Here is a 26,392-nt window from a genome sequence, read left to right as displayed (position 1 = left end):
TTTTTTTCTGGGGGGCAGGGGAGAGAGAGAGAGAGAGAGAGAGAGAGAGAGAGAGAGAGAGAAATATAGGTACTGCCATCAAAGGGTAGTCTAATGCTGATATACCACTGGAATTTGCATGCTGCTTTAAATATCAAGCTAAATGAAAGGTTCTAAGAACATAAGAAGTGAGACTAACTGGCATGTTTATGTGCCTCTGTGTAAACTACCCTCTTAACAAATAAGCATAAAGTTCTTGAACATTAACATGGCTTGCGAAAGACATACTGATACATATGAGGAATTATAGAATTCCACAGTGACTTTGGCATTTAACACGCCGAAATAGCTTAGCCAACAGATGGAGAACATCATAGGGGTTGCATTGGCAGGTATGTGTGGTTGACTTAATGGCCCAATTCCAATTTCAATGATCTAAAATCTGAATGACAGGAACATGCATCGGAATCCGAAGGTAAGGCAAGAACCTGGCAGCTTCTCCTAGAGAATGCAATACAGCTAGCTTGCCATCTCATCATTTGCCTGCTTCATCCAGTCTCCAACCTTGAACTAAGTGGAATACTCTCTGTTGGAAGCTGACTGGTCCAGTTGGTGACTTCAGTGGAGTTGAGTTGATATGGTTCCTTGTGGGGGCCAAACCTTTTCTGAACCATCGATTTGGATGGTACATATGGTCTTGTAATGAAGCCCATCATTTGCACAAAAGTTCTTATTGATATTCTCTGTTTTTGAGTCATGAGTCAGGTATTCAGATTGGTGGTCCATTAGGACTCCCAGAACATGCCTAGATGGCTAGATCTAGTGTGGTGCCTGACTTCAAATTGTTACAACTGCATGCGTTTTTCAGTTGTCAGCTGTCAAACCTGGAAACTTTTTGAGACCTTGACATATGATGAAGTCGACAGGTTTGTGTGCCATCTGTTTGCCACAGAACTTTAGCTTTGACCAGTCAAGAGTGTCACTTGCAAGGCGCTGGCTCATCTGCCGACTGCCGGTGCCAGAATCCTGCGCGATGTTGAGCTTCGTTTTGGAGCTTTGACTCGCAGTCTTCTCTCTGTTGGAACTCCGGGCTGTTCTGCAGGTTTTCATTTCATTGTCCTGTAATCTCTGGTTGCCACGCTTCGGGCGGCACTTCTGGGTCGCCGTTTTGCTGTGCATTTTGCCGTACCAGGGTTACTTTTTCCATGTCCTGCCGTCTGTTCTGTGCCTGGTCTCTGGTGAGGCCGTGATGGTGACTGACCGTCTTTGAGGAGGCAGCTGATTATTTGTGGTTTTCAGAGACTTTTGACCTCCTTAATTTCCCATGGAACTTTTGCTGTCAAAAGAAGTGGTAGGTTGTTGCCAGAATTGTTAGGATTAATTGCTAGAGTTGTTGAAGCAAGGAGGATGCAGCGTTTTGCATGGAGCTTTTACTGCCAAAAGTGGCGGTCCCTCAGTTTCAGATTACAGTTCACTTGGTCTTTGTACTAAGCTAAACTTTTTTTTAATTATTTTTTTGAGAAAATATTTTAACATTTCCAACTTAAAAATAAATGCACTGTCAATCAAATAAATAATTAATGAAGAATGTAGTGAAATTAGTTTTCTGTTACAAATGTTTGGTGTATTTTTTTTCTATAAATTTGATTAAAATTGGAGAAATTTGATTTAGAACAGATTCAGAGTGAACTATGATTTAGACCGGATTGAGTAGTGCTCTTCTATGCTGTATCAATAATTCAGAGCAGAATTTGGGAACATTTAAGGATGGGCCGGCAAACTGGTTCAAGTGTCGAATTCCGGCCATAATCACATAACCTTGACCAGCCGGAATCCTAAACGTGCAATTATTTCATACACATTTTTGTGTCAAAAAATGTCATTGGAACAAGAACAGAACAGAATAGAACATGTCCAACACGGCAGCAACACACATACGCATCTTGTTTAATTCGTCACTCCTAAAGAAAAAGGAGCAGGCAAATGCAAAAGGGTTTGTTCGTTTCCCACACATTAGTGTAGGTTTATTTATGTAGGCCTAAAACATACACGCCATAGTTTAATAATGGAGCACACTAGCTAATCTCGTCAAACATGTCTTTGACCAGATTCAGTGCAGACGGGCACATTCACACGTATCGAAGAGGAGCAACATTTTTGGAATGGCAACTCATACCTATCTTGGAGTATGCTGCCATTCACACGTAGTATATGTATATCTTGGAGTATGTTGCCAAGTCCCAACTGTTTACTCCATAACAAGGTCGCATTTCTTCATTTTCCTTAGTCTAAAAACAAGGCCATCTTTGCTTCTTATCAGCTTAGGGGCCTGCCATGAAGGTGGGAATTTGAGAGACTGAGACTCCGTTAATTTTTTTTGCTGAATAGAGCTTTGATTTAGGTTGCATTTCTTGTATATTGAGTTAATCCAAGGCCGTCATCAGTAATAAAATTTTGAGGTTAAGGGAAGTAAGAATTTGAAGTTTGAGTCTGTTCGTTTGTCTGAAAAATCATTGGTTGAAAATATTGTTCACTGATTTGTTGTGAAAGAAAAACACTGCTGAATGACTGACAGATTCGACAGATAAGCTTAAGTGAACAGAAGCGTCTTTAATAAGTTCCTAAAAAACACAACAATTTTTTTAAGAACCGATGGCAAAAGCTTTGTCACACTTTTATTAGTAGAGAATAAAAAAAAGACCAAAATGGCCACGTACAACTGGTTTACCACGTATTCTAGATCCACTATAGAGTGGGAAAAAAAGAAACAAAGGAAAAAGAGACTACTAAATATTTACAACAAAAGAGTGAAAGACCAAACATCTAGAAAAAGTTTGAGAGCATTGCTCGGCTGTGCAAGGGGGAAAAAATAGAGAGCTTATTTGTTGTTTTTGGAAAGGCAAAATATTCTACCGCTACATATTTGTTATTTTCGTTCAACTGTTGGTAACAATCTGCCATTAAAATAAAAAGGTGCGCAACAACTCCATCTCTTTGTGTGTCACATACATGTCTTCCACGTGCTTCACCGAATGCATCTATGGCCGAGCATCCTCGGCACCCTATCTCGCACCCAAAATTTCTAAAATAGAATCTCCATTACCTACCCAACTGAATCTTTATTGCCTACTCTACCTTCCAATATTCGTAGATTTTCTAGCAAACCTTAGGCCATCCAACTTCTAAAACAGATTCTATATTGTACTCTACTTAAATATATAGTGGTCCGAGATCTAATTCTGGCTATACCGCTATAGAGTGGAGGAAAAAATAACGTTATGCCAATTAAGGGGCGACGCTAAGAGCAGAGGGAATAAAGTCATGTCCAGAGACACCAACACCAATATAGAGTAGAGACGCCGAGAGTGGAGGATAAAAGAGTAGTGGTGGTTCACATATTTTTTACACGTCGATGCCTCAACCAAGGGTAAATTACGAATTGGAGTAAAAAGTTGTTGAATAGAGTTTTTTTTGTTTTGCCAAAAAAAAAGTGAGATTACTAAATGTTTGCAAATGCTTATATATAGGTAAAAAGGAAAGAGAGGAATCATTCTCGCACATTGTCCTCTTCATGTCGGCAACGTACACTTATGAAAATCCCCCACAATATTCTAAAGCGGCATGTTTAGCACAGATGAAACATTTCTGCTTTCTTGCCAAATATCTTATGCACCGTGTATGGAGAATGGTCCAAGAAAGATTTGATATTTTGTTTGTTTTTTTTAAAAAAAACCACACCATAGGTGTCCCAAACTTCGCCACCATTTTTCTTATAAAAATAAAAATAGTATCGAACCACACATGTTGTCTACAATGATGAGCAAAAGCTCTACTTTGAAGTTTTAAAATTCGTAATACGTAATCCAAGTGCCGCTGCAATTCCACACGTGCGCAACTGAGTGCTAGCCGACATGATCATGCGAAGATGACGTGGAGAGAGAGGAGTAGAATAATTAGGGCGCTCATCTTTGCGACACGTGTGGGTTGCACTGTTGACTGAAACAAACCAACATTGGAGGCAGAAGGACAATGCGAGACAAGCCTTTTGGATTAACGAGAAAAAGTGCGATGATACGTGTTGAGTGCGTCGTGCGTGACGTGACAGTTTCCTGAACAGGTTTTTAACCCTAGGGTTCCAAAGGTCCCCTCTCGACACGTTGCCATTAAAGTCGCTATTATTGGAAGGTGATCAAGGTAAAAGGCCGGCCACAGGATTAAGCGGCTTTTCTTTGTTTTTGAAATTATTATTAGGTGGTCTTTCCTTTGATTGAAAGGCTGCAGATCTCAGATTAATTTCATGGCCATTTATATAACTCACATAAGTTTTTTTTTCTATAATTTCGAATTCAAGGTTAAATTTGGATCGCGCGTCACGTAACAAAAGTTTTTGTTTGATGAAACTTGAAATCCTAGAAAAAAAACCTATGCTATACAACAAAAAATTTTAGTTCGGTGAATTAAACTTGAAATCCTAGAAAAAAATTATGCTATACAAATCAAAATGGTAGGATTAGGCAATCAGAAAAAAAGGGGATAAATGATCATGAAAGCAAAATCATTAGAAAGCTTGAGAAAAGCAGTCTGGCCAAGGATCTCGGGCGTTCAATTTTGGATGTCCCAAGATTTATTGGTTTTGGTACACACATTTTGTTTTAATTTGTACGAGAAGTAGTAGCATGTTAGATTAGTACACACATTTTACATAAACATTTCTACGAAAAAAATGATGTGGTAGTAATAAAATCGTAACACTATGGTGTAAACGTTTCTCTACCACTGGCGCGGTGATAGCTCGCTAGTACTGGTAGTGTAGCGCACTTAGCTCGATTTAATTACGCAGTTACTCCATCTTAGCGGTAGTTACCACAGTTTTTTTTGAGGGAACCGGTAGTTACCACAGTAATTAGTACTCGCCGTCGACATCGTTAACGTAGTGGAAGAACTGAACGAAATCACGGAAGGAAGCCGTACTCGTACGTACCTAATTAAGATAGTCATGTCCACTGGCTGAAAAGGTACACGTAAGGCAGACAGGTAGCCAGCAGAATGCCATGGTCAAACGGATGTGAAACCCAACCTCATCTGGTCAAAGCAAATCGCCATTCAAATTCTGTTTTTTTTTCGTGAAACAGAGGTACAAATGGAATAAATATGTTTCTTATGGAAATGATCATGAATATATATTTCCCATGATTTTTTGATAGAAAAAATAACGAAATGTAGAATGGATAGTCAGGTTCAATTGAAGAGGGGAATGTAGGGGCTTCTACCCCTCCAGTCCCTTTCAAAAAAAAAAAAAAAGAAGAGGGGGAGCTTGCAGTTTTGGCGAATGGCGAGTCGATTTTCTTTATTGTGCTGTGTCTTTTTCTTTTTTTTTTAGAAAAGGCTGGTACATAAAGCCATTATTGGAACAAGTAGCAGGGAACAAAGTATGAAAATGTAGATTCCTCAGTAACTTAGACGAAACAAGGAATGTTTGCATCCATTGTATCTTGGATAAACATATGAATCACTGTTCTAATAACGGCAAAAGTGGATACATGTCGTCAACGGATACTTATCCATCCATTGCTGCCATAATGGTTATTATTATTACTTCCTCTTTTGCAAATGGCCGCTGAACATTGACATAATAATTTTTGTATAATATATGCGCGCGATGTAGTTTGTTTAATTACCCCTATGAATGTATATATGAATCTGCCTTGACCAATTATTCCATTATTTTATCAACAGATCGCTACACAAAACACTTACTAATGCATTGCTATAGATATAACGGCGGATAATTTCTGCGGTTGATGCTGATGCTGATATTGATTTGTTATGAGAGAAAAACATTATTTTGTGACTATAAAAGTACGACTGACTCTGGCTTATAAGTTTAAGTGAACATGTACTCTCTGAAGAATTTGAATCCAGAGGTGCCAATTTATCCCATTTGCTTCTTGGGTGTAATGACCAATGCAAAACTCCATATGATTTTCCGAAACATTTCATTTTCTCTACTAGCCCAAAACTATTTTTTTTTCAGTGAGAACGCTAGCTAGCTTTAAAAACCAACAATGTTTGCCAAGTCTTTCCTTGAACACTTTTTTCGCGAATCATAATAAACGTGACTCATGAAAGAATATCATAGTATTCTTAAATTATTAGAAAAAAAAATCATTCATATAATTAGGCGAAAGCATCGGCTTGTCCAGTCGAGATTTTAGAACTCTATGTTGACACATTCCATCTCTTTTTTTACTTATTATATACTAACTCAGCTCTCAACTGTGTACCATCTACCATCTTGAGAGCCATGCATGTTTCATCATTGTCTAAAAAGTAAAAAAGGTTTTCAAAACGGTGGATAATGTCAAGTCCTTTGTATCTTATTCTCTTGCTGCCGAAGCTAAGCTCTGCACTGCATGCAGTTTTCACATGTGGATATGGTACACGCACACCTAATAAAATCGCCTATATATATGCACACACGTTGCTCGCCCAAATAGCGCCAGGAGCCATTTTCTTTCTGAGAGACAAAGGTCGCGCCTGTCACGTAGCCATATAGGCACCGACCCAGTACGTCGTGTTCGTGTGCGTACACTGAATTGTTCGTTCATGTGCCACGCCGCGGTGGCGAACTCCGGGGAGCAGGAGCACCAGCGGCGGCGGCGGCCTCTCGCCGTTGCTGCCGCCGTCGCCGCCGCCGCCGACGACGACGACGGAGGAGGAGGCCGCGGGCAGCCGCTGCCGGGGGAGCCGCACGCGATCGACACCGCGGGCGCGGTATCATCATCATCATCATCATCGGCGGCGGCGGCGGCGCCGTGGCAGAGCAGCAGGCAGTCGCGGGAGATGTCGGCCATGGTGGCCGCGCTCGCCAAGGTGGTCGCCGGCTCGGCGCCGCCGGCGGCGGCGGAGGAGCCCGCGCTGGCGCAGGAGGATGCGTCCATGGACGAGGCGTGGTGGCCGTACGAGGACCTGCACGTCGCCGAGCCGTCGTCGCCTGCCCGCTTCGTGCTCCACGGTATGTCGGCAGACAGAATTAGCGTACCTCCATTGATGCATGAATATGCATTCTTTTTCTCGTGCATGCATTTCCCTGTATTTTCTATTATTTTTATATTATTCCTCAGATCTTGTTTACTTCCTCGACTACTTAAAAAATAGTAAATATTTTTCATCACATCCAATCTTACGGGGCGCGCGCATATATATATATATATATATATATATATATATATAATATTAAATATAGATAAACAATTAATTGTACAGTTTTTTTTTTATAATTTACGAACGAATTTTTTAAATCTAGTTAATTCATGGTTGCTAAACAAAAATACTACAATAATATTTTGTAAAAGTTTTTCAATAACTAAACAACGCCTCAGTTATTTAGATGCCGTGGGTGGTAGGACGCACGCACGTTGATGATATCGAGTAGTGGCATACTATATGTGTATTCTATGAGGTGGTTGGTTGGATGTGCACGAGGTCCGTACACGCATCGTGTAACATGAGCGTGCATGCTGCTGGCTTACGCGCTCCGTGCCCGTGCGCACCCCACCACACGCAACTGCTACATCGTCGTCTCCTAAAAAATATACGAATACTAACCAGCAGTAGAAAATGGCTAATGTATACATACCGGGACTGTAAAAACTTGTTGAACGCTCATGACAAGAATAACCGATCTCTGTTCGCTGCTTCTAACCTTCGTGCAGGCTACGGCGCGACGGAGCCGTCCGAGCAGTACTGGCCTGCGGCGGCGGCTACCTACTCGCACTCGCAGTCGCAGCACGGCGCGGCCTCTGCCGCCACGGATGACGAGCTCCCGTCCCCGACGTCCGCTGTGGGGGGTAGTACCAGTACGAGCACCAGCAGCAGGGCCAGGGCGGCGGCGCCGGTGCGGAACAAGCGGTACCGCGGGGTGCGGCAGCGGCCGTGGGGGAAGTGGGCGGCGGAGATCCGAGACCCGCACAAGGCGGCGCGCGTGTGGCTGGGCACCTTCGACACCGCCGAGGACGCCGCCCGGGCCTACGACGCCGCCGCGCTCAGGTTCCGCGGCAGCCGCGCCAAGCTCAACTTCCCCGAGTCCGCCACGCTCCCCTTCTCCACGCCGCCACCGCCGGCTACGGCGACCCACCACCACCAGCAGCAGCCGCCTCTGACTCCAGCCTCGCGCGCGTTGACGACGACGCCGCCGCCGCTAGCCAGGCCGGAGGCGCTGCTGGAGTCGCAGGCGCTCCCCGCCGGCGGAGGCAGCAGGGACCCTTACCTGGACTACGCCAGGTTCCTGCAGAGCGGCGGCGACGGCGGCGGAGGCGATCCCAGCGCGTCGTCGGGGACTCCAGCTCCGAGTGTTACGCTACCACCTCCTCCTGCTGTTCCTGCTTCGGCGGCTGCGGCGTACGGGTTCGGAGGAGAGGGCGAGACCCTCAGGGGCTACGGCTACCTCTCGCCGCCGCCGCAGAGGCAGAGCAGCGCGGAACCAGGAAACCACCCGCCGGCGGCGTGGGCAGGCTTCTACAGCTCGTCGTACCCGCCGCCGCCGTGGCCGTGGGACCAGTCAGGTTGACCACAGTCAACGCAAAAAAGGGGGCCCGCCCACCCAGGAACTGCTGACGTGTGTTCAGACGATGGGTGGTGGGCCAGGGCGGCACAAGAGAGGGGAGAGAGAGGCCACGTGAAGCCTCGCTCTCACTGACACGCCGACCCTGTTATTGCCGTCAACGGCTGTTGCTGTCAAGCCGTGCGGCGGTCAGAGAGTTCAAACGGGAACTGGGGTCGCATGGACGGCATGGCATGGCACGGAACGGCAGCGCGTAATGGAGGCCCCGTTTTGCTTGGAAAATAGATCGACCACGACACTTACAACTGACAGGGCAACAAGGATTTCTTTTTTTTTTAATATTTATTTGTTAGATTATTTTTATTTGAATGAACACATAACACGTGAGTGTTTTCTCGGAAAGTTCCCTAAATTCAGGTGACGCATGGTGCAATCTTAATAAAAGGCCAAAAAGGCTAAAATCATAGCGGCTTCATCTTAAAAAAGTAAGCCGCCAATCAGTAGTTGTCCAACTAGGATTAGGCCAACAACTGGTTAACGATTAAGCCAATCAGGAATGATCTATGCTGTTCAATGAGGAGTATGATACAACTTTTAAATTTCTACTTAACTACTCCCTCCGTTCCTGAAAGCTGCTATTCCTAGAGCCAAAATGTGTCCAGAGTACTCCATCCACCACCCGGTTTAATATCTCCTAGTGTTCCCCATCTAATTATTACGGAGTACTACTCCTTGACCGTGCCTTCTCTCCTATCTCTCACCTGGACCACGCATCCTCCTCCCATCGCAGGTTAAGGCCAGTCTCAGTGGGGGTTTCACCAGGATGTCATGCACATTTATTAGAGCGCAATGTCAGCAAAACTGTACTTTTTGTATGAAACGAAGAGAAAAGAGAAGGAAGTAGTTTCACTATGGTGAAACTCTACGGGCGTTGTTCCCATGCGGTGAAACGAGATGGAATCTCCACTGAGGGCCAGATCGTTTCACCATCTTGCATGTGATCCAATCACTTTGCAGCAATTAAATATTTTGTTTAGCCTTGGAAACAACAAAGTGAAATGCTTTATTGCTGGTGTTATTTCATAGATGGTTTCATTTCAATCTCGATGACGTATTGGTATGTGAAACCGTGCAATGATACTGTCCATTGAGACTGGCCTAACAACTGCTACATCTTTGTAAAAAAAGCCGCTGGATGAGTAAATGACTGCCAGCACGTAGCCCGAAGCAGGTTAACAGCGCATGGCCCCAAGCAGAAAATCAACGATTCATTTGCACTTAATGAGGGGTAATATAGTCTTTTGGCAGCTCCACTAATCTGTCGGAATTTTGCTAGGAATAGCAGCTTTCAGGGACAGAGGAGTAGCAAAGTAACCCGCGCAAATAGCACGGAGTAATTAACTAGCTTTTCAATAAAAACATTTTTTTGTCTTTTTTTACTTGAACATAATTATATTTGAGTACTTTTGTTGTCATTTAATTAATTGTAGATGTTTTGTCATATATTTCTATGTATATATATATATTTCTATATGTCATTTAATTAATTCATGAGCAAAGGATTAATCTTCAAATTAGTATAAAATATTTGGAATGGTATGATAATCTATTTATTTGAATGATGATGTAAATTTTAGTTTGTGACAAAATTAAACCATCCTTTAGTTTTTAGAAGATTTAGTTGACTTACTTGCTTATCACAGTTCGTTGCTGTGTGAGTGAGTGAGTGCAACGCATTCTAGGCCTTGTTTACTTGTAAAAAAATTTGCAAAATATAAACAGTAACACTTTCGTTTGTATTTGACAAATATTGTTTAATCATAGGCTAACTAGGCTCAAAAGATTCGTCTCGCAAATTACATGTAAACTGTGTAATTAGTTACCTTTTTTTACCTATATTTAATGCTTCATGCATGTGCCGTAAGATTCAATGTGACGGGGAATCTGGAATTTTGCAAAATATTTGGGGAAGTAAACAAGGCCTAGTTCTTTGATATGTCTATCCTCCCATGTATAGCTTTTATCCATAGAGTAGCTCAAAAACTGAATCCACATATTGCTCTCTCCACCCCACCCACCCACCCCCTCTCTAAACAAAAGTGAGTGATTTGTCGATCTTACTCTTGTCCTTTGATTTGGAGGCATGAGGGTGGATGGTGTTGCTGTGTCCAATAGTTGGTCGATGAAAATAGAACTTATTTGTTATATATCACACGATGAAAAAGATCAAATGGTAGGCTTACTAAAAATTGGAAATCTTAATCTTTAATTAAATCTTAAGTCCTCACCTAGTCACTTGTTTCCACGGAGATGTTATCCCTACTGTCTTGTACATCGTATTCTTCCTTCCCCTCTTACCTCTTATCGACATAACAAGTCTTCAGAATGCTCTATGCCATGCATGGAGCCTATGCTTACTAGATCAAGCAATGGGATTGCTCTCCTCTCGCCGAATTGATCTCCAAGAAAGGGTTGATTTAGCTGTGGAAGTTTAAGATTCCCTTATAGTAGCGATTAGTAGTTGGTGTGCGCATCACAATCAGCCTATGACTTCAACCTCACGCGTGTTGACGCTGCTAGCAGCCAGACCAGGCACTGCTGGAGTCATAGGCGCTCGCTGATAGTGGAAGCAGGGGTGAATATGACGTGTGTATGTGAGGGGGGAGGGAGGGCTGTGGGGGCTCAAGCCCTCCTAGTTGCTGGAGCCCCATGGAGTTACTAGAGAGGGACAAGAAAGGGCAAGAGGGAGAGAGAGAGAGAGAGAGAGAGAGAGAGAGAGAGAGAGGAAGAGATAGAGTGGGGTGGAAAGAAGAAGAGCACCCCCTATGATCCATATCTGGGTTTGTCCCTAGGAGGAAAAATGCTCTTCGTCCGATTTTGTGCGTCACCCGTGTGGGCACAAATGCCCAACCTCCCAGTGATGTTTACAAGGTGATGCCAGGGTGAACTGTTATTAAGTCCATATGTGTGGGAGGTCGATGGTTTAGATGATGGGTGGCGACACTAGCACAAGAGGGAGGGCAAGAGGCCACATGAAGCCTCAGTCTCACTAACACACTGACTATTAATCCAATGCCATCAACTGTTGTTGCTATGAAGCTATGTGGTGTGATGGTCAGACAACCATCGAATCTCATGGATGGTAGCACTAGATGGAGGCTGGAGCCCATTTTAATTAGAATGGATCCACCATTGACGAAATGATGAAGCCCTGAGCAATGATTTCTTTTTTATCTTTATTTATTATTGTTTTATTCCATCGTCATCGTCATCACACTATTAAAAAATGAGTTTTTTTAGGGAGGCCCTCTCTCGTTCAATCTAGATGTCATCTCACCCGAGCCTTCCAATATCTGCGGATTTAATATTTGTAAGATTTTGACTCTCAGGATGTTACTATTTTATCTCCATTCAATTACGTTGTAAGATTAGTAAAATTATTACACTCTAAAAGTTAGGATTTTAGCCCTCTTTCAGTTACATGGCAATCTAGATGTCGTCTCATCTGAGCCTTCCATCATGCAGGGATGTAAGGTAAGATTTTGACACTCAGAAAATTACGATTTTATCCCCTCTTTCGACTATGATGGATTGTGCATACGGAAGGAGAAACACAAGAAACTGGAAGTCTTCTTCCCATCAAGGCATCAATAGATGAACAATTAGACTTTTATAAAAAATAAATTTCGACACCTTCATGGGCTGTCAAACGGACTTTTTTTAGGGAGACTCTCCCCCTATAATACCTGTTTTATCTAGATGTCATCTTATCTGAGCCTTCCATTATTTGGGAATGCAAGATTATCCAAGTCGGGTCGAACTCAGGACCTAAGAATTGCTACTCAAGCCACCTAAAACCAACTTAGTTGGAGTCTCTTTCGCACAAGGAACATAAAGCTAAGCACGCTTGAGACAAAACAAACCGCCTACATCACACCACTGCACCAGGAAGAGCTACAAAATACAGAATGTATATATACACAAGACGCATCATACGATGGAAACCAAGTACGCTTCACTTTACTTGAAGCTTTATTTATTTACTGAATGTCTTGATCCCCCATCAGAAAAGGGACGCATCGAAAAAGGTCGTGCAGTTCTATACGGATACCTTATACTGTAGCCGTGTAGCATATAGTTACATCTGTAGGTCGTGAGCTTATCTAACAAATACCACATATATATAGTTACTTATATCTAGTGATTTTCTGCCTCGCCGCAGTTCTGCGTGGCTGCCACCATCTCAATCAGGTCCATCTCCTCCTTCACATGCACAGTTTCGACATGAGCTGCAGGTCCAGCAGGTTCAGCGCATTCGAGGGCGTCCTCATCCCACATCATCATCATCATCTCCATGTCTATCTCAGGATCAACCTTGATCGCGTGGTCGATATGGTTGAAGATGTAGTTCATGTCGATGTCGTCGTCATCCACGGTGCATACTTGGAAGCCGCCCTCGTTCGCGTCGAACAGGCCGTCACACATTTCAACTGAAAAGCCATCACAGATAGGGGCAAGAAGGTCATCACAGGACAGAGACTCGCTGCAAATGTACTCCTCCATGCTGGGAAGAAGAATGTCTTGGGAATTCAGTATGTTTTCCAGCTTTATTTCATCAGTCTTTGCTGGCTTCTTCGCTCCGGGAGTTTCAGGTGAAGAAGATGGCGACGATTTAGGTTCAGGAAGAGGCGTGGCGGCGACGGCGACGGCGACGGTCTTGTTGCTTGGGCAAATACCAAGGCCTTTGATGTAGTTCTGAAGAAGGGTGCCTGATTTGGGACCCTTGGAGCTATTGCGGCTCCTTCTCCGTGCAAACTGCCTTCGCTTTGTTGCGTTCCAATGGTTCTTTATGGAGTTCTCTGTCCTGCCGGGTAGCCGCTTAGCTATCTCTGCCCATTTGTTGCCCACTTCCTTGTGTGCTTGTATCAGCACCATGTCTTCCTCGTCGTTCCAAATGTCTTTCTGCATGCATTATTTGAGGTTCCATAAATTAAAGGTGGTTACTGGCCTACAAAAATTACTAAGGTTGACTAGTAACTCCTACAAAAATTTCTAAGGCTGACTAGTAACTCCTAGAATTTACTGTGCCCATAATGCTTGTTTGGTCAATGACCATTCCAAATATTACTGAATGTGCTAAGATTAATAGTTCGAAGAACCGGCCAAACAAAATAAAGAAATGTCCAGCGCTACAATACAGTAAATGCTACTCTTCGTTTCGAAATATATGGTGTATTAGGACACTTTGTAAAGTTTGACGAACAATTATTCAAAATATATGCTTGTAGAAAAAACTTGTATCGCTAGATTCACATCCTAGACATCTTTTAAATACAGACTGATTTAGCAATTGATGATATATTATAAGATGGTCAAACTACACTTCGAAAGACTTCTCCAAATTCTAACGCACCTTATAAAAAAGAAATGTAGTAGTATAACTGATAAGTACGCATATTTTGCTACAGATTAAGAAGCAACAGAATAGTATTGGTTATGTGTCATCAACATTGAACCGAAGGATGTGCTCAGAATGAAAATCATTGAACTGATGAAGGAAGAAGTTTACCTTGATGTTTGGCCTCAAGTGGTTGTGCCATCTTTCTCTGCATTGCTTTCCCACTCTTCCTGGTAGCAGTTGTGCTATGTAAGACCACTTCCTCAGTCCAAATTGTTCCACTAATTTTACCAGCTTCCTGTTAAATTTTCCAAGAATGAGTTCACTGATAGATAATAAGAGGAAACTAGTTAGTCATGACTTACACTAAACAGTAGAGATTTCTTACTTTATAGGAGTAAGAAATAAGCAAGTATCGATGGATTTTAACTTTTACCTATCTTCCTCTGGTGTCCACTGCCCTTTCACAACATTGGTTTTCTTCAAAGATGTCTTCTTTCTTGGCAGAAACCTGCCATTCATCTCATATGCCTTATATGATCCAAGGCCACTGTCCATGAGATGAGAAACCTCAGTTTTGGGAGTCAGCAGAGGCAGTTGAGATCCAACTCTATGACCAATCGATGAACCACGGTCAAATATGGGCTTCTTGATTTCTCTTTCTGTAAAGAACTGGTGTCTAAGGTCGTTGAAGGCTGCATCCCCAATAACTTCAATTGGATGATGATCAACAGGATGTAGCTCACAGCGTCCATTTTGCTGCATATATGAATCAAATGGCAGGTAACTACAAATCCCTGTGTGGGGCTGAAAGCAACTGAAGTCCATGGGGATCTCAGAAGCTATGTAAGGTGGAGGGAGAGAGATTGAATAGAAAGTTTGTTATCTTCCTGCATCTCTCAAAAAGGAGAATTGTTTAGGGTGCTGTACTAGTACTATATAGAGTACTAGACAAGACTTGTTCCCTTCAACACAACAACTTAATGAAACTTAATGTTCTACTACTTATTACTAGTTAATGACCTTATTTACTGTCCCTAATACTAAAACGACTTCTTGTATACCATGGAAAGAGGTAATAAAGTGCCCTTTAATCTCAAACTTGGCACACACACATCTTGGACCTTATTGCTGCAAATATTGCTAATGGTACAATATACTGCTATATTTGGTAAAGATCATGCCATCTATTAACACGATACATCTCAAGTAAGTGTAGAACTCAACTGAAGTATGAATGTTTAGGCTTCGAAGCCATGCACAGGGGGTTGGGGGAGTAATTAATTTGTACAAGCTATGGTAATCAAGAAACATATGGAACCGTTTGAGGTTGGTTGGTAGTCAAACCTAGAGATGGAGACAAGGAAGTCCTGAGTGAGTGCAACCATGTAGGTGACACGATCCGTTCAGTTTTTGGAACTATATATATACCAGATCTGTCAATGCAAAAGTTAATACCCAAAAACTAAAATCTGCCATACCTGTATTTCCACGATGGCATGGGCTTTAGATTGTGGAAATTAAGTTGGCACATTATATAAAAACTTGTCTTATATAAACCAGACATCAAGCTTCTTTATCAATTGTTCATCACTTATCGCCACTTGTTATTGCATATAAAAAAGGAAGATAGTTGGTAGACATAATAAGAAGCAAATATATCTAAATTTAACAAAAAGAAACACCCATTCAGTGCACTTTGATACATGCACTTGCTGGAATATACAAATTTCTAATTCTAAGATAAACCTCCATTTAACAAAAGTTGTCAGGTTTCATGAACTAAATAAACCTAGCACCAATTATAGCAAGCCTATTATTTTAAAGTATTTGAAATGGCACATGCTTGCACCTAATGTCTTCTATTCTTCAAATCCCATATAAATATATAATGCCAACGGGAAGAAAGAAGACAATTACTTATTCACTTAGACTTGTGATGCAGATACAAAACATTTACCTATCTTAATTGGGTGATAGTTTGTTTGTCCGATATTTCATTCAAACATTCATTTTAACCAAGCGAGTTGTGGAGTCACCATGCCCAATTATGGTGTTCCTTGCACCCACCGTGCGCCTCGTCCACGAGGTGCGCGTCTGGTGGCCTATTCTTTATTTGCGTCCCATCAGATATTTAGATACATACATGAAGTATTAAATATAGATTATTTACGAAACTAAATGCATAGATTGAGACTAATTTGTGAAACAAATTTATTAAGCCTAATTATTAGTCCATGATTTGACAATGTGGTGTTACACTAAATATGTACCATGACAAATTAATTAGACTTAATAAATTTGTCTCGCGGATGACTGAGAACTTATGTAATTTGTTCTTTTATTACTATCTAAACATCTCATGCAACTCCCCTCCCGAACGTCTCTTAAACTTTAGTCCCTACATCCAAATATTCCCTAAGCGATGCATGTGTCATTGTTTGTTTTTTTATAGGTTCCAAGTTGATGCTTACACACCTCAGGACTCCAGGATCGATGTTGAAAGATGAGTTTGTTCAAGAAGCCGATGCACCCCACTCCAATGCACACCACTGTGGCTGCTGTTGTGATCAATCCATCCGGACCGTCCAGGTTCATTTTGACTGCGAGAAGCGCAGATGGAACAGCCAAGTCCAGTCCTCACGATACGGTTGACACATGACACGAGGGCGGCTGCGTGTACGGTCATGTGGCCAAAATTGCCTCTTATGTTAACATATGCATGCCTTAGATACGCTGATACGTCACACATTCACACCTATATAGCACGATAAATGCACACTTTGCTTTTGCCAAAAAAAAAAAGAGAGAGAAAGAGATACACCTTGCAGTAGGTCCTTGTGTACCTACATTTTGACGACTTCATCATCTAATCTAATATATATAGGTGACGATCGAGTTCATTATGGAGACCATACGCCGCCGTCTTCATCCACGTTCTCCCAAAAGTAATCACAATTCCAAACCGTACAACTAGCTAATATGAAAAGTCAAATTTTACAAACTTTGACCAACAAATTGTGAAACTATCTAAAAGTTTATAGAACATAAAATTTCCATCCTGAATTCCTGATCGAAGTACGCTATATCGTTCTAAGACCGAGGAGGTATAAAATAACATTTGATTATGATGACAGTTTCGAATTCAAACTTTGACAACATGATTATCCAGAAAGATAAAGTATCCCAACTGTATGTATAACAGTTCCTTCTGTTTGTTTACAGAATTACAGATAACGGCCAACTTACACTTTCAAGTTTCAACTACATGTCTACATCGTCACGTATACGACTCCTGCAATGCTGCAAGTTATACAATGGCAGATCGAAAATACATGCCTGATGACCTTCTGTCCTCTTTGCACACGAGCAGCATTGATTTTCTGAGAACTTACAAAGACTGGGATGCAGTTTGAACTTCCAATTCCAAAGAATGTTGGCTTCATGCTGAAGAGTGCATGTGAAATTCGGACAAAGTGTTTTGAACATAGGATTGGAGTGGTTTGGAATATTTTGCTCCCTCATTTAAACTTTTAGGTGATGCTTGCTCCTACCACCTGACGTTGAGCACCTTCTTCACGATAAAGTTGTGGGCTGATGATGGGCAGCTACCAAATGATAAAAATGTAGGAAGGTCAAAGACAGTGATGCTTCATTCGTTTTGCATGTTAGGCATAAGGCAACAGCATGCATATCAGCATATGTAAATGTGTATGACGGCACATGCAGAATTAAAAGGAAAAGAAAAACAGCAGGCAGCTATGACTAGTTATCAGACATCAAGCGCTGATCTGGTCAGAACCATGAGGATGGCTCATCGAGCCTGGTCGCCTGGGGACCATCCAAGACGATTAGTCGTCGTCAAGGACAATTAATCGACCTTGGACGTCCCTTTGTCGTCCTGGTCGTCCTCTAAATATGGGACTGATATATATATTATAAAGTTATATATAATATACTTCCATCCATGGTCTCAAGATTTAGCTTTCCTTTTGGGGTCTTTGGCTTTTCCAACCATTTTTGGAGAAAGTTTTGCTTGGGCCTTCTCAACAAGAGATGCAACATCTGAAGCATCAGCAGCCTGTGCGCCTGCAGCAGCAGCCGCAAGGAAGAGAGGGAGGGCAGCTGGAAGGGAGGAGCAGCTGGGAACCGGAAAGGAGAGGGGAGGGAGCTGCAGAACTGCAGCAATGGAGGCTGCTGCTGCAGCTGGACGGGAGAGGTGAGAAGAGTGTGTGTTCTGTTGACTTGTGAGTGGGGCTGAGAGAGTGAGGGTAGGAAAGAAGAAAAACCCTAATGGGCTTGGGCCAAAACATAAGACAGCTAGATAGACCCAACTCAGCCCACTCTCTCGCTGGATGACCACATAGCCTGGACGGATGATTAATCGCGACTAGACGATTAATTGGACGACCAGGTTTCTGGACGGTCTGGCCAAGTCAAAGCCACTGGTCGAGTAGCTAAGACCTTCTAGGACGATTAGTCATGACTAATCGAGATTAATCAGACGTCCTGAAAACATTGTTGTATAGACACTGGCCTTGTGGATTCAGGGAAGTTGGAGCCATAATTACTATGAAGTGAACTTATTTCATTATGCTAGGTAAAAGTTTAGTAGCTAGCCTTTTGCAGCTAACTGATTCTTTCATAAACACAATGAAAGCAGAGATTTTGGAAGACTCATTAGTATGTGCTAACTCTGGCCCATCGCTATGGAAATGTTGACATCAACCAACAACAAGAACGAAGTTGTTTAGTACTGGATTAATTGCTATCGGTAGTGTGAGCTGAAATTAATTAAGCCAATCAAGAGTGATTGAAAAAATTGATTTAAGAATTGTCAGTGGATGTGAGATAATGCTGTGATAACTAATTCTACCCCTGGTACATGTCTGTTCAGACTTCAGATTGAGGAGGCACAAAGCCCCAAAAGTAACATGTCACAAAATATCACTGGGGATTACTCTACCTTCTTTAGAACAGAAAAGAAAAAAAAAGAGGAAACCAATTGCTATTGGATACCTACCACATTCATGTAAAGAAGCAACTAACCAAGTTAAACAACAGACAGATAACCTAATCATCCAAGCCGCCTGGTGGCTGACACCTTTACTAGATTTTTATGCCATGTACTCATGATCAGTTTGGCTCAAGTGCACAAGACATATGCAGGCCTTGTTTAGTTCCGAAAAAATTTCGGATTTCGCTACTGTAGCACTTTCGTTTTTATTTGACAAATATTGTCCAATCATAAACTAACTAGGATCAAAAGATTCGTCTCGCGATTTACAGACAAACTGTGTAATTAGTTTTTGTTTTCGTCTATATTATTGTTTCATGCATATGTCGCAAAATTCGATGTGATGGGGAATCTTGAAAACTTTTTGGATTTCAGGGTGAACTAAACAAGGCCTACATACTCTGACCAAGTGACCATAGCTCATATAGTCATATGTGTATTTTTGCAGCCTAGGCTTTACAAACTCAATAAAAAAGGTCAATCAATATATATGAGGAATTTATTTGTTCCAACGATATGCCAATTAGAAAAAAAAAATATACAAACCTGTGGTAGTAGTAACCCAATTATGCGATTCGCTGTATTTTTCCATGCCAGACTTCCTAAGGTTGGTTGCTATGCTGTCCATATAGAATCCAGTAGTTCCCCAAATCACTTCTAAATATAGCAGTATTTTACTGTTACAACTCCATATAATATGTTTTCGAATTTCAACTAACTGCTACATTCAAGATACAAAATTGAAGTACTCATTGCAATGCCAAATGGAACTTCATACTTGCAAAGAAATTAAACAGGTGTGGAAAGAGCTGTACAATCTACCCTTGTTGCCTCTTAACTCTTAAGTGCAAACTGAGTGTTTTTTTTTGGCATTTCTGTTACATCTGATATCAAAATGTTTTGGTAGTCTAATGCCTGTAGTTTTGAACCACGAAGAATATCTTGATTTGCCCAAAGAAAGAAAAGGGTGCACATAGCTCTGTATTGGGTAAAAGAAACAGTTAAGAGAAGCATACAAAAGTCTCATCGTCGCCGCCGCCACCTCTGCCTTCTCTGAGCTGTTGGCGGTAGCTTCTCTGAAGGCCCACAAGGAAGTATAGTTCCTGTCTCTTGCTCTATGCGTTGCTTCAGCTCTCTTAGAATTCGGATTTGGCCCAACTTTTCTGGAGACAACTTCTCCCAGTAAATCCCTGCATACAAAATTTTCCAATATTTGGTCTTATGAGACTAATTCAGAGTAATGTGGCATTTGTGGTGTGTTGTAACTAGGTTCTTGTCCCATTTTCTTTTTAATATAATGAAGCGCAGCTCTCCTGTTTTTTTCAAGAAAAAAAAGTAAATAACTGATAGGAAGCCAAACCTTGTGGCTTTGGGATTGTAGTCTTTGTGAAGATGACCTGAGTTGGGGTGCAGATAACGTCAACTGGCACATCATGAACTAGCAGCTTCTCCACTGGAATGTCATCCACTAACTGCTTGTCATGCACTGTAAGCGCAGAAATAGTTGACATTTTAGTAAGTGACTAGCCATGAACTAAATATGCAACAAGCAATTCCAAATCGATCAAAGAACAAAAAATGCACTAACAGTTTTCCAATTCACAAAAAGAAGAGGTGGCAGCAGGTGCTGCCATCCACCATGAGGCACGCTCTAGGGAGGCAGCTGGCCACCCTTCCACCTCAAGACCTCAAGTCAAGGATCATCATCAGATTGATAGTAGGACATGACACCGGCTGCCGCCCCCACAAGGCACAAGGCAGGAATGGCAGCAGAAGCCACTGCTGTAGCTGCTGCCATCGCCTGTGGGCTGGCTCAGCCCTGGCCACCTGGGCCACAACAGCACATGCATGCATAGATTAAATTCACTTATTTCAATATTTGCTAGAATCAGAATAGCGAAGTTAAGCCCTGTTAGATAGCTGTTACTAGAGTCCCCCCCCCCCCCCCCCCCACACACACACACACAAAAGTCACTCGAGCTCAAGAACAGTAAGGTAGGAATAGATTGTGTATCAGTCTTACAGAATCCCTGAACAAATCTGATCCATGTAGAAAACAGCCAACTACCAAAATCAATAAAGAGAACTCACCAGTAGTTACTATCATGGTTGAATCATCTATAGCTCCCATATAACGAAGCATTCCGTATTCCAGCTCTGCAAATCCCTGAAGTTGAAGTTCACAAACATTTATGGACGAGGAACAGGAAGACTTTAATTTTGTTAAGCATAGTTTTTCATTTTAAGGCAGTGTTCACTCAACAAAAAGACCATCAAATTTATTCGAGAAAAGGACGATCAATTTGATTTAGTTTATTTTCTGTTGATGGCAAAAAAGAAGGTGAAACTATGGAAACTTCTTTGGTGCGGTCAACTAACTATTGCTGTTCAGATGCAGAAAGAAACAGCAATATCAACTTGATTTCAATTTTCAACTGTATACACATCAGAAGAATAGTTACCTCCCCCTTCCCTAACCGTGCTCCTGAACTTGGATCAACTGCCACTGATCCAATCACAATCAAATCCACCTTAAGACTTTCATCTAAACCTATTGGCCTCCCATATTTAGCTGCACCAACAGAAGTGCATGCTTCAGGAATGCACCCAACGGGTATCATTTGAGAGTCCATAACTGAGAAAAATCCTGTCCTTAACCGAGGTTGAGGAGTCAACAACTTTTTATCACCTGAATGACAAAAAGTAGCACAGAATAAAAATGGAGAAGCAGACAATTCTTTTTCAAATACTTAGGCAAGAAGTTTAAAATGATTGCAGTGACTGTCCTTGATTGATTGGGTACATGTGAAACATAATTCACAGAGTGGTAGTTAAAAAGGAGCATCTAATCAAAAGCTGGAAAATGTAAAGGAAACCTGAAGGCCTAATGCAACCACTATATGCTTTGGTTTGCAGCACGAAATTCATTCAGAGATCAAGTGCTATTAACTTATGAGGTTAATCAAGAAACAGAATGATATAGTGACATACTGGTGCCTTATGAGGTTAATCAAGAAACATAATGATATAATGACCTACACTGCTAGCTTCCCTCGATGGTGATGCCATGCGATCAAGATAGTTGGCAAACAGCATAGAGAAAGACTCAACTCATTGGTAATTTTTTTCTCTGAGTGCAAGCTTGCTGGTATGAACAGTACAGGAGGAAGGAGCCTTACGGTGTGCAGCCAGGGCTAGGGACATTTGAAACCTTTTCTAGGACCTACTGTCTTGTGTGAGTGGTGTTCTACACTTTGGTACTCTTTCCTGTTCAATAGATGGCTCGCAACTCTCCAGCACATTTGAGGAGAAGAAATAAACAGGCTATCTTCAAGAAAGTTTGGCAATGCTGACAGCTACTAGTTTTAGCCAATCTAAGAGCCAGATGCACTACAGTTTTAATTTTTTTATATGTGCCGACAAAGTTTATGCACATGCTAATATGCTGCTGCCACAAATAATACATAGACATGATTAGGCCTTGCAGCACTGTTAAGTACTGACCTGACAGTGTTAAGAACCGAACTTGCTTCTGAGGTGTGTCAGGATTGACCTTTACACACTGGGAATTCTGAAATATGTCAAGCCTCCCCAACTGGTGACAGTTCGAAACATTGAAAGCAAGCGTTAATGATGAGCAGAGAAATCAATTTATAAAGCAACAGGAATAGAACCAAAGAGTTGTATGCATACAAATTATGTAATGAATGATCAATAAGTGCAGCACATGCGATAGCTTAATCACACAATTATAATCGCTTGCTCGGCTGCTCCTACAGATGATAACAGATCAATTCTTTTGGGTCAGAGAAATCAAAACATTTGGATGTATTTGGTTTGAGGAATGAGGTGGTCCATCTTCTTCTTACTCAGTTCTTTTTTTTTTTTAAAAAAAAGGTTTGTGGGATGGAATGGTTTGATCCATCACCATCCCATTTCTCGCAAGCTACGTATCATTCCTGTCATAATTAGTATATGCATGAAGTGGGCAAATCGCTTGGCATAATTTCACATCAAAGGAAAGGTGGGGCCGCCATTCAGCTCCGGTTTGCGCGGGGCTGGTCGGAGGGCGCGGAACGGGCGGGCGAGAGGGCAAGGGCGACCGCGCGTACCGCGTCTGCGGCGGCGGGGGCGCCGTCGAAGTTGGGGATGCGGTGGTGGACGGGGCGCGGGTCCCGCGCGACGCCCTCGGCCTCGAGCGCGTCCCACACCCGCTTCCGTATCGCCCACTTCCAGGCCCGCGGGTTCGCCTCCGCCGCCGCGGCCCTGGCGGTGGACTCCATCCCGGCCCGCGCCGCGGCGTCCAGGCGGAGCCGCTCGGCCTCGAAGGCGGCCGCGTCGAACGAGGCCGAGGACGACGAGGAGGAGGAGCTCCTGGCCGCGGACGCCACGGCAGCCGTGGCGCGGCGCGCGGCGGGGCACAGCGGCAGTGGCGGCGTGGCGGGGAAGACGAGCGGCATCGCTGGCTGGCTTGTGCGCACGCTCGCCACTCGCGCGCCAGGGAAGGGAGCCACTGATTCAGGGAGGTACGGATCATCTCGACAGGCTGACATGTGGGTCCGCATGAGCTGCCCTCGAAAATGCAACGTGGTTAGAAACGGTTTTCTATATCTGTACCGCCTTGAAAAAAATTGAAGGCAAATATAAAACGCATTTTTTGTAGATTGCTCTTTTTAAAAAAGTTTACATTTGATTTGATCAAGCCAAAACCACTTATTCTGAGTTTCTGACTAGTGTGACGGTTGTTGGGTTAGTTCTAAATGTATGTCTAGTTTAAGATCTGTTTGGCACGTGCGACTCTCACACCGCCTTCGACGTTGGAGTGGACGAAGCTGCTCAAAACATCCGTACACGGAGAAGCGCTTCTAGTCACCAGATCATGGAATTGGAGCCATTTTTTCGTACAGAGCGAAGTCATGAAAAATGGCTTTACCTACGGGGCTCCGACTCCGGCTCTAGCTCTGGCTCCGATAATAGAGCGGATGGGGAGGAATGATTCTAAACGCACTCTGTGAGATTGAGCTCAATCAAAATCGTAGATTTTAATCCACATCAAGTTTCACTTAAAAAAGAATAATCTTTTTAGAAAATGAACTTAGCTTAATCTTGTTTTCTTGTTTTTGGGCACGTGTTAAAATTTTAGCATCATTCATCCCACCTTATTATCTATCTTAATATGAATCAAATGTATCAGTGTTTTACAATATTAATTAACATGAGCATGTTCTTCACCTTGGTCGTGGTTGAAATAAATTGGTGGTTAGTAGGATTTTGAGACCAAGTATGGAAGGTTACCATGCTGATTTCAAAGATATAACTACAAGTTATTTTATTTATATTTAGTAAAATTCTGTGGTTGTAGTATGTATACTGTTATCAAAACCCGCAATCTGACAAAGATGCATAAGCTCTCGGTAGGGCACACATTGGGAAGGCGGTTTTTCTCCTTAAGGGCACGTGTCCTCACTCTTTTAGTTATTGGATTCACTTTGAGAAGTGTGCAAACACACATCTCAATGCGAAACTACATTGAGATGTGTGTTTTCACACTTTTAAAGCGAATCTAATGGATATGAGAGTGAGGATACACAGTGGCGAAGCTAGAGCAAATTAGAGGGTGGTGCACTTGTCTTGTGGGTGCATAGATTTGTATTATAGGGGGTGCATATATGGTCAAATTTTAGAAAAATCTATTGTTTTTATAAATTTTGGGTGGTGCATCTGCACCCACTCTCATAAACATAGCTTCGCCCCTGAGGATACATGCCTTTAAAGGCAAAATAAACTTTACCCACACATTGGAGCAAATTGGGAGATTTGTCACATGTTTCATACCCTGGTTTGACAAAGGCCAACAAAGACTAGTGGCATCCGACTGATTAAAGACCCACAAAATATAAAAAAAAGGTTTTGAGACAACTCAAACTCGATGACATACTAAGCACTAAACCCATAAGAAGGCAACCAGCGAAGATCTCCATTGCTACAGTCTCAAGCCATAGACAAGCTTCCTTCATTATTGTTTTGTTGTGCTCCTTGACATCTTGTTTCGATGTACGCATATCCACTTCAATTTTATAGGTGCTAGAGTGGATTAGAGTGGAATTTATTTAATTTCCACACTAATCCATTCTAACTAGAGATGGTAGTGGGACATTTTCGATTCGAAGCTCTACAGATTTCAAGTCTAGCGGGCTTGGGTTTGGGTTTAATTATTTCCCATGGTTTTCGGGGCCAGGGACCCAAAACTTATGGTTTCAGTTTTTACTTGCAGATATCCGATGGAGGTCCGAAATAGACCATTTTGAATAAAAATTCATGTGTTTTATTAATATAAATTGTTTATGTATGCTATTTATTTTGTTCTATGTTAGGTCATGAAATTATGTGTTGTTTATTGCCTCTTGTTTATACATGTGAATATGTAATACAAAAAATAATAAGGATTTTTTTGGCAACATATACATGAAATGGTGTTGAGGGCGGTTTGGGGTTTTGAGTTATTTGGATTTCGGGTTCAGGTCCACGAGACTCCACCCGTCCCCAAATTTGCCCCGTAGCCATCCTTAACTAACACATATGAATTGAGATAGATATGCATATATCCAAATAAATCTTAAGGGGTGTGGTCTAAGTTGGTACATGAGTTCAAATACTCAACTTATACTCGTAGGTTGAGGGAATCAAATAAAAATTGGAGCCTCCATTGCTTCATCGGATAAAATATATAATATATAGGATCACTCATCGTGGCACATGGTGAAAGAGAAACAAGATCACACTCTTATGTGTCCCAAGCAAAAGACCTTTTTCCTGTGACTGATGACTACATACTAGTGTGACAGTGAAAGTAGGAGCATAGCCTACATTAGAAAAAAAACTAATCACCTCAAGTTTTTCACATCTACCTATGTTGTAAGTTTCACTTGAGGCCCCTAGTTTTGTTAGCATCAATTGAGCCTACCCATGGAGGCAAAAGGTGGTAGAATTCAATTAGATTCAATACTCAATGTATTGAAAAAATCTAAATTAAGATTGAGTTATTGTCCATACATACTCGTCTCAGATAATAACCACTTATTATTCACCTAAACAGTCATCTAGCCTATTTACACATTGTTTAAATGCTACATGATGACATATTGTTTATGTTTTAAGCATCGTTTATCCCATTTAAACAACTATTTTACCCATTTAGCCCAAATAATGACTAAATGATAAGTGACCGACTGTTTACCGTTTAATGTTTTGGATAATGTTAACCGCTTTATTATAGTTTAATATTGTTCTTTGCAGCCGCATTGGCTCTTGAGTGCAAAACCTTGGGCATGGCCTACGCATGCCCCTCTTCCACCATGTCTCATAGAACACTTGAGTTGTACTTGATACTTGTATTCTCTAAAAATGAGATGTATATATATATATATATATATAT

The 26,392-nt window shown here is 42.0% G+C and overlaps 2 protein-coding genes and 1 pseudogene across 4 annotated transcripts; 1 reads left to right on the top strand and 2 right to left on the bottom strand.

Moving 5' to 3' along the window:
• Positions 6,482-9,003, top strand: LOC8079868 (ethylene-responsive transcription factor ABI4). Its single transcript, XM_002442836.2, has 2 exons — positions 6,482-6,994; positions 7,695-9,003. The coding sequence occupies exons 1-2, from the start codon at positions 6,586-6,588 to the stop codon at positions 8,546-8,548; spliced, it is 1,263 nt and encodes a 420-aa protein (XP_002442881.1). The 5' UTR covers positions 6,482-6,585; the 3' UTR covers positions 8,549-9,003.
• On the bottom strand, positions 11,362-14,911 carry LOC8079867 (annotated as a pseudogene).
• LOC8079866 (5-formyltetrahydrofolate cyclo-ligase-like protein COG0212) lies at positions 17,066-23,660 on the bottom strand. Of its 3 annotated transcripts, XR_002455531.1 has the most exons (8): positions 23,070-23,660; positions 22,462-22,552; positions 21,420-21,646; positions 21,049-21,124; positions 20,318-20,443; positions 19,974-20,147; positions 19,504-19,614; positions 17,066-17,548 (listed from the first exon to the last, which is right to left on the bottom strand). XR_002455531.1 is itself a non-coding variant. In XM_002441838.2 (7 exons), exons 1-6 carry the CDS (start codon positions 23,520-23,522, stop codon positions 19,981-19,983), a joined length of 1,140 nt encoding a protein of 379 aa, XP_002441883.2. In that variant the 5' UTR covers positions 23,523-23,658; the 3' UTR covers positions 17,066-17,548; positions 19,974-19,980. The 3 variants fall into 3 exon arrangements, 2 of the variants coding, with proteins under 2 accessions (XP_002441883.2, XP_021321596.1); XM_002441838.2 differs by lacking the exon at positions 19,504-19,614 and having other exon boundaries at positions 23,070-23,658; XM_021465921.1 differs by lacking the exons at positions 17,066-17,548; positions 19,504-19,614 and having other exon boundaries at positions 19,704-20,147; positions 23,070-23,659.

The sequence above is a fragment of the Sorghum bicolor genome, chromosome 8, assembly GCF_000003195.3.
Source record: "Sorghum bicolor cultivar BTx623 chromosome 8, Sorghum_bicolor_NCBIv3, whole genome shotgun sequence".
Lineage (NCBI taxonomy): Eukaryota > Viridiplantae > Streptophyta > Magnoliopsida > Poales > Poaceae > Sorghum > Sorghum bicolor.
The sequence above is the reverse complement of the archived record's forward strand: the minus strand, read 5'-3'. Positions and strand labels throughout refer to the sequence as shown.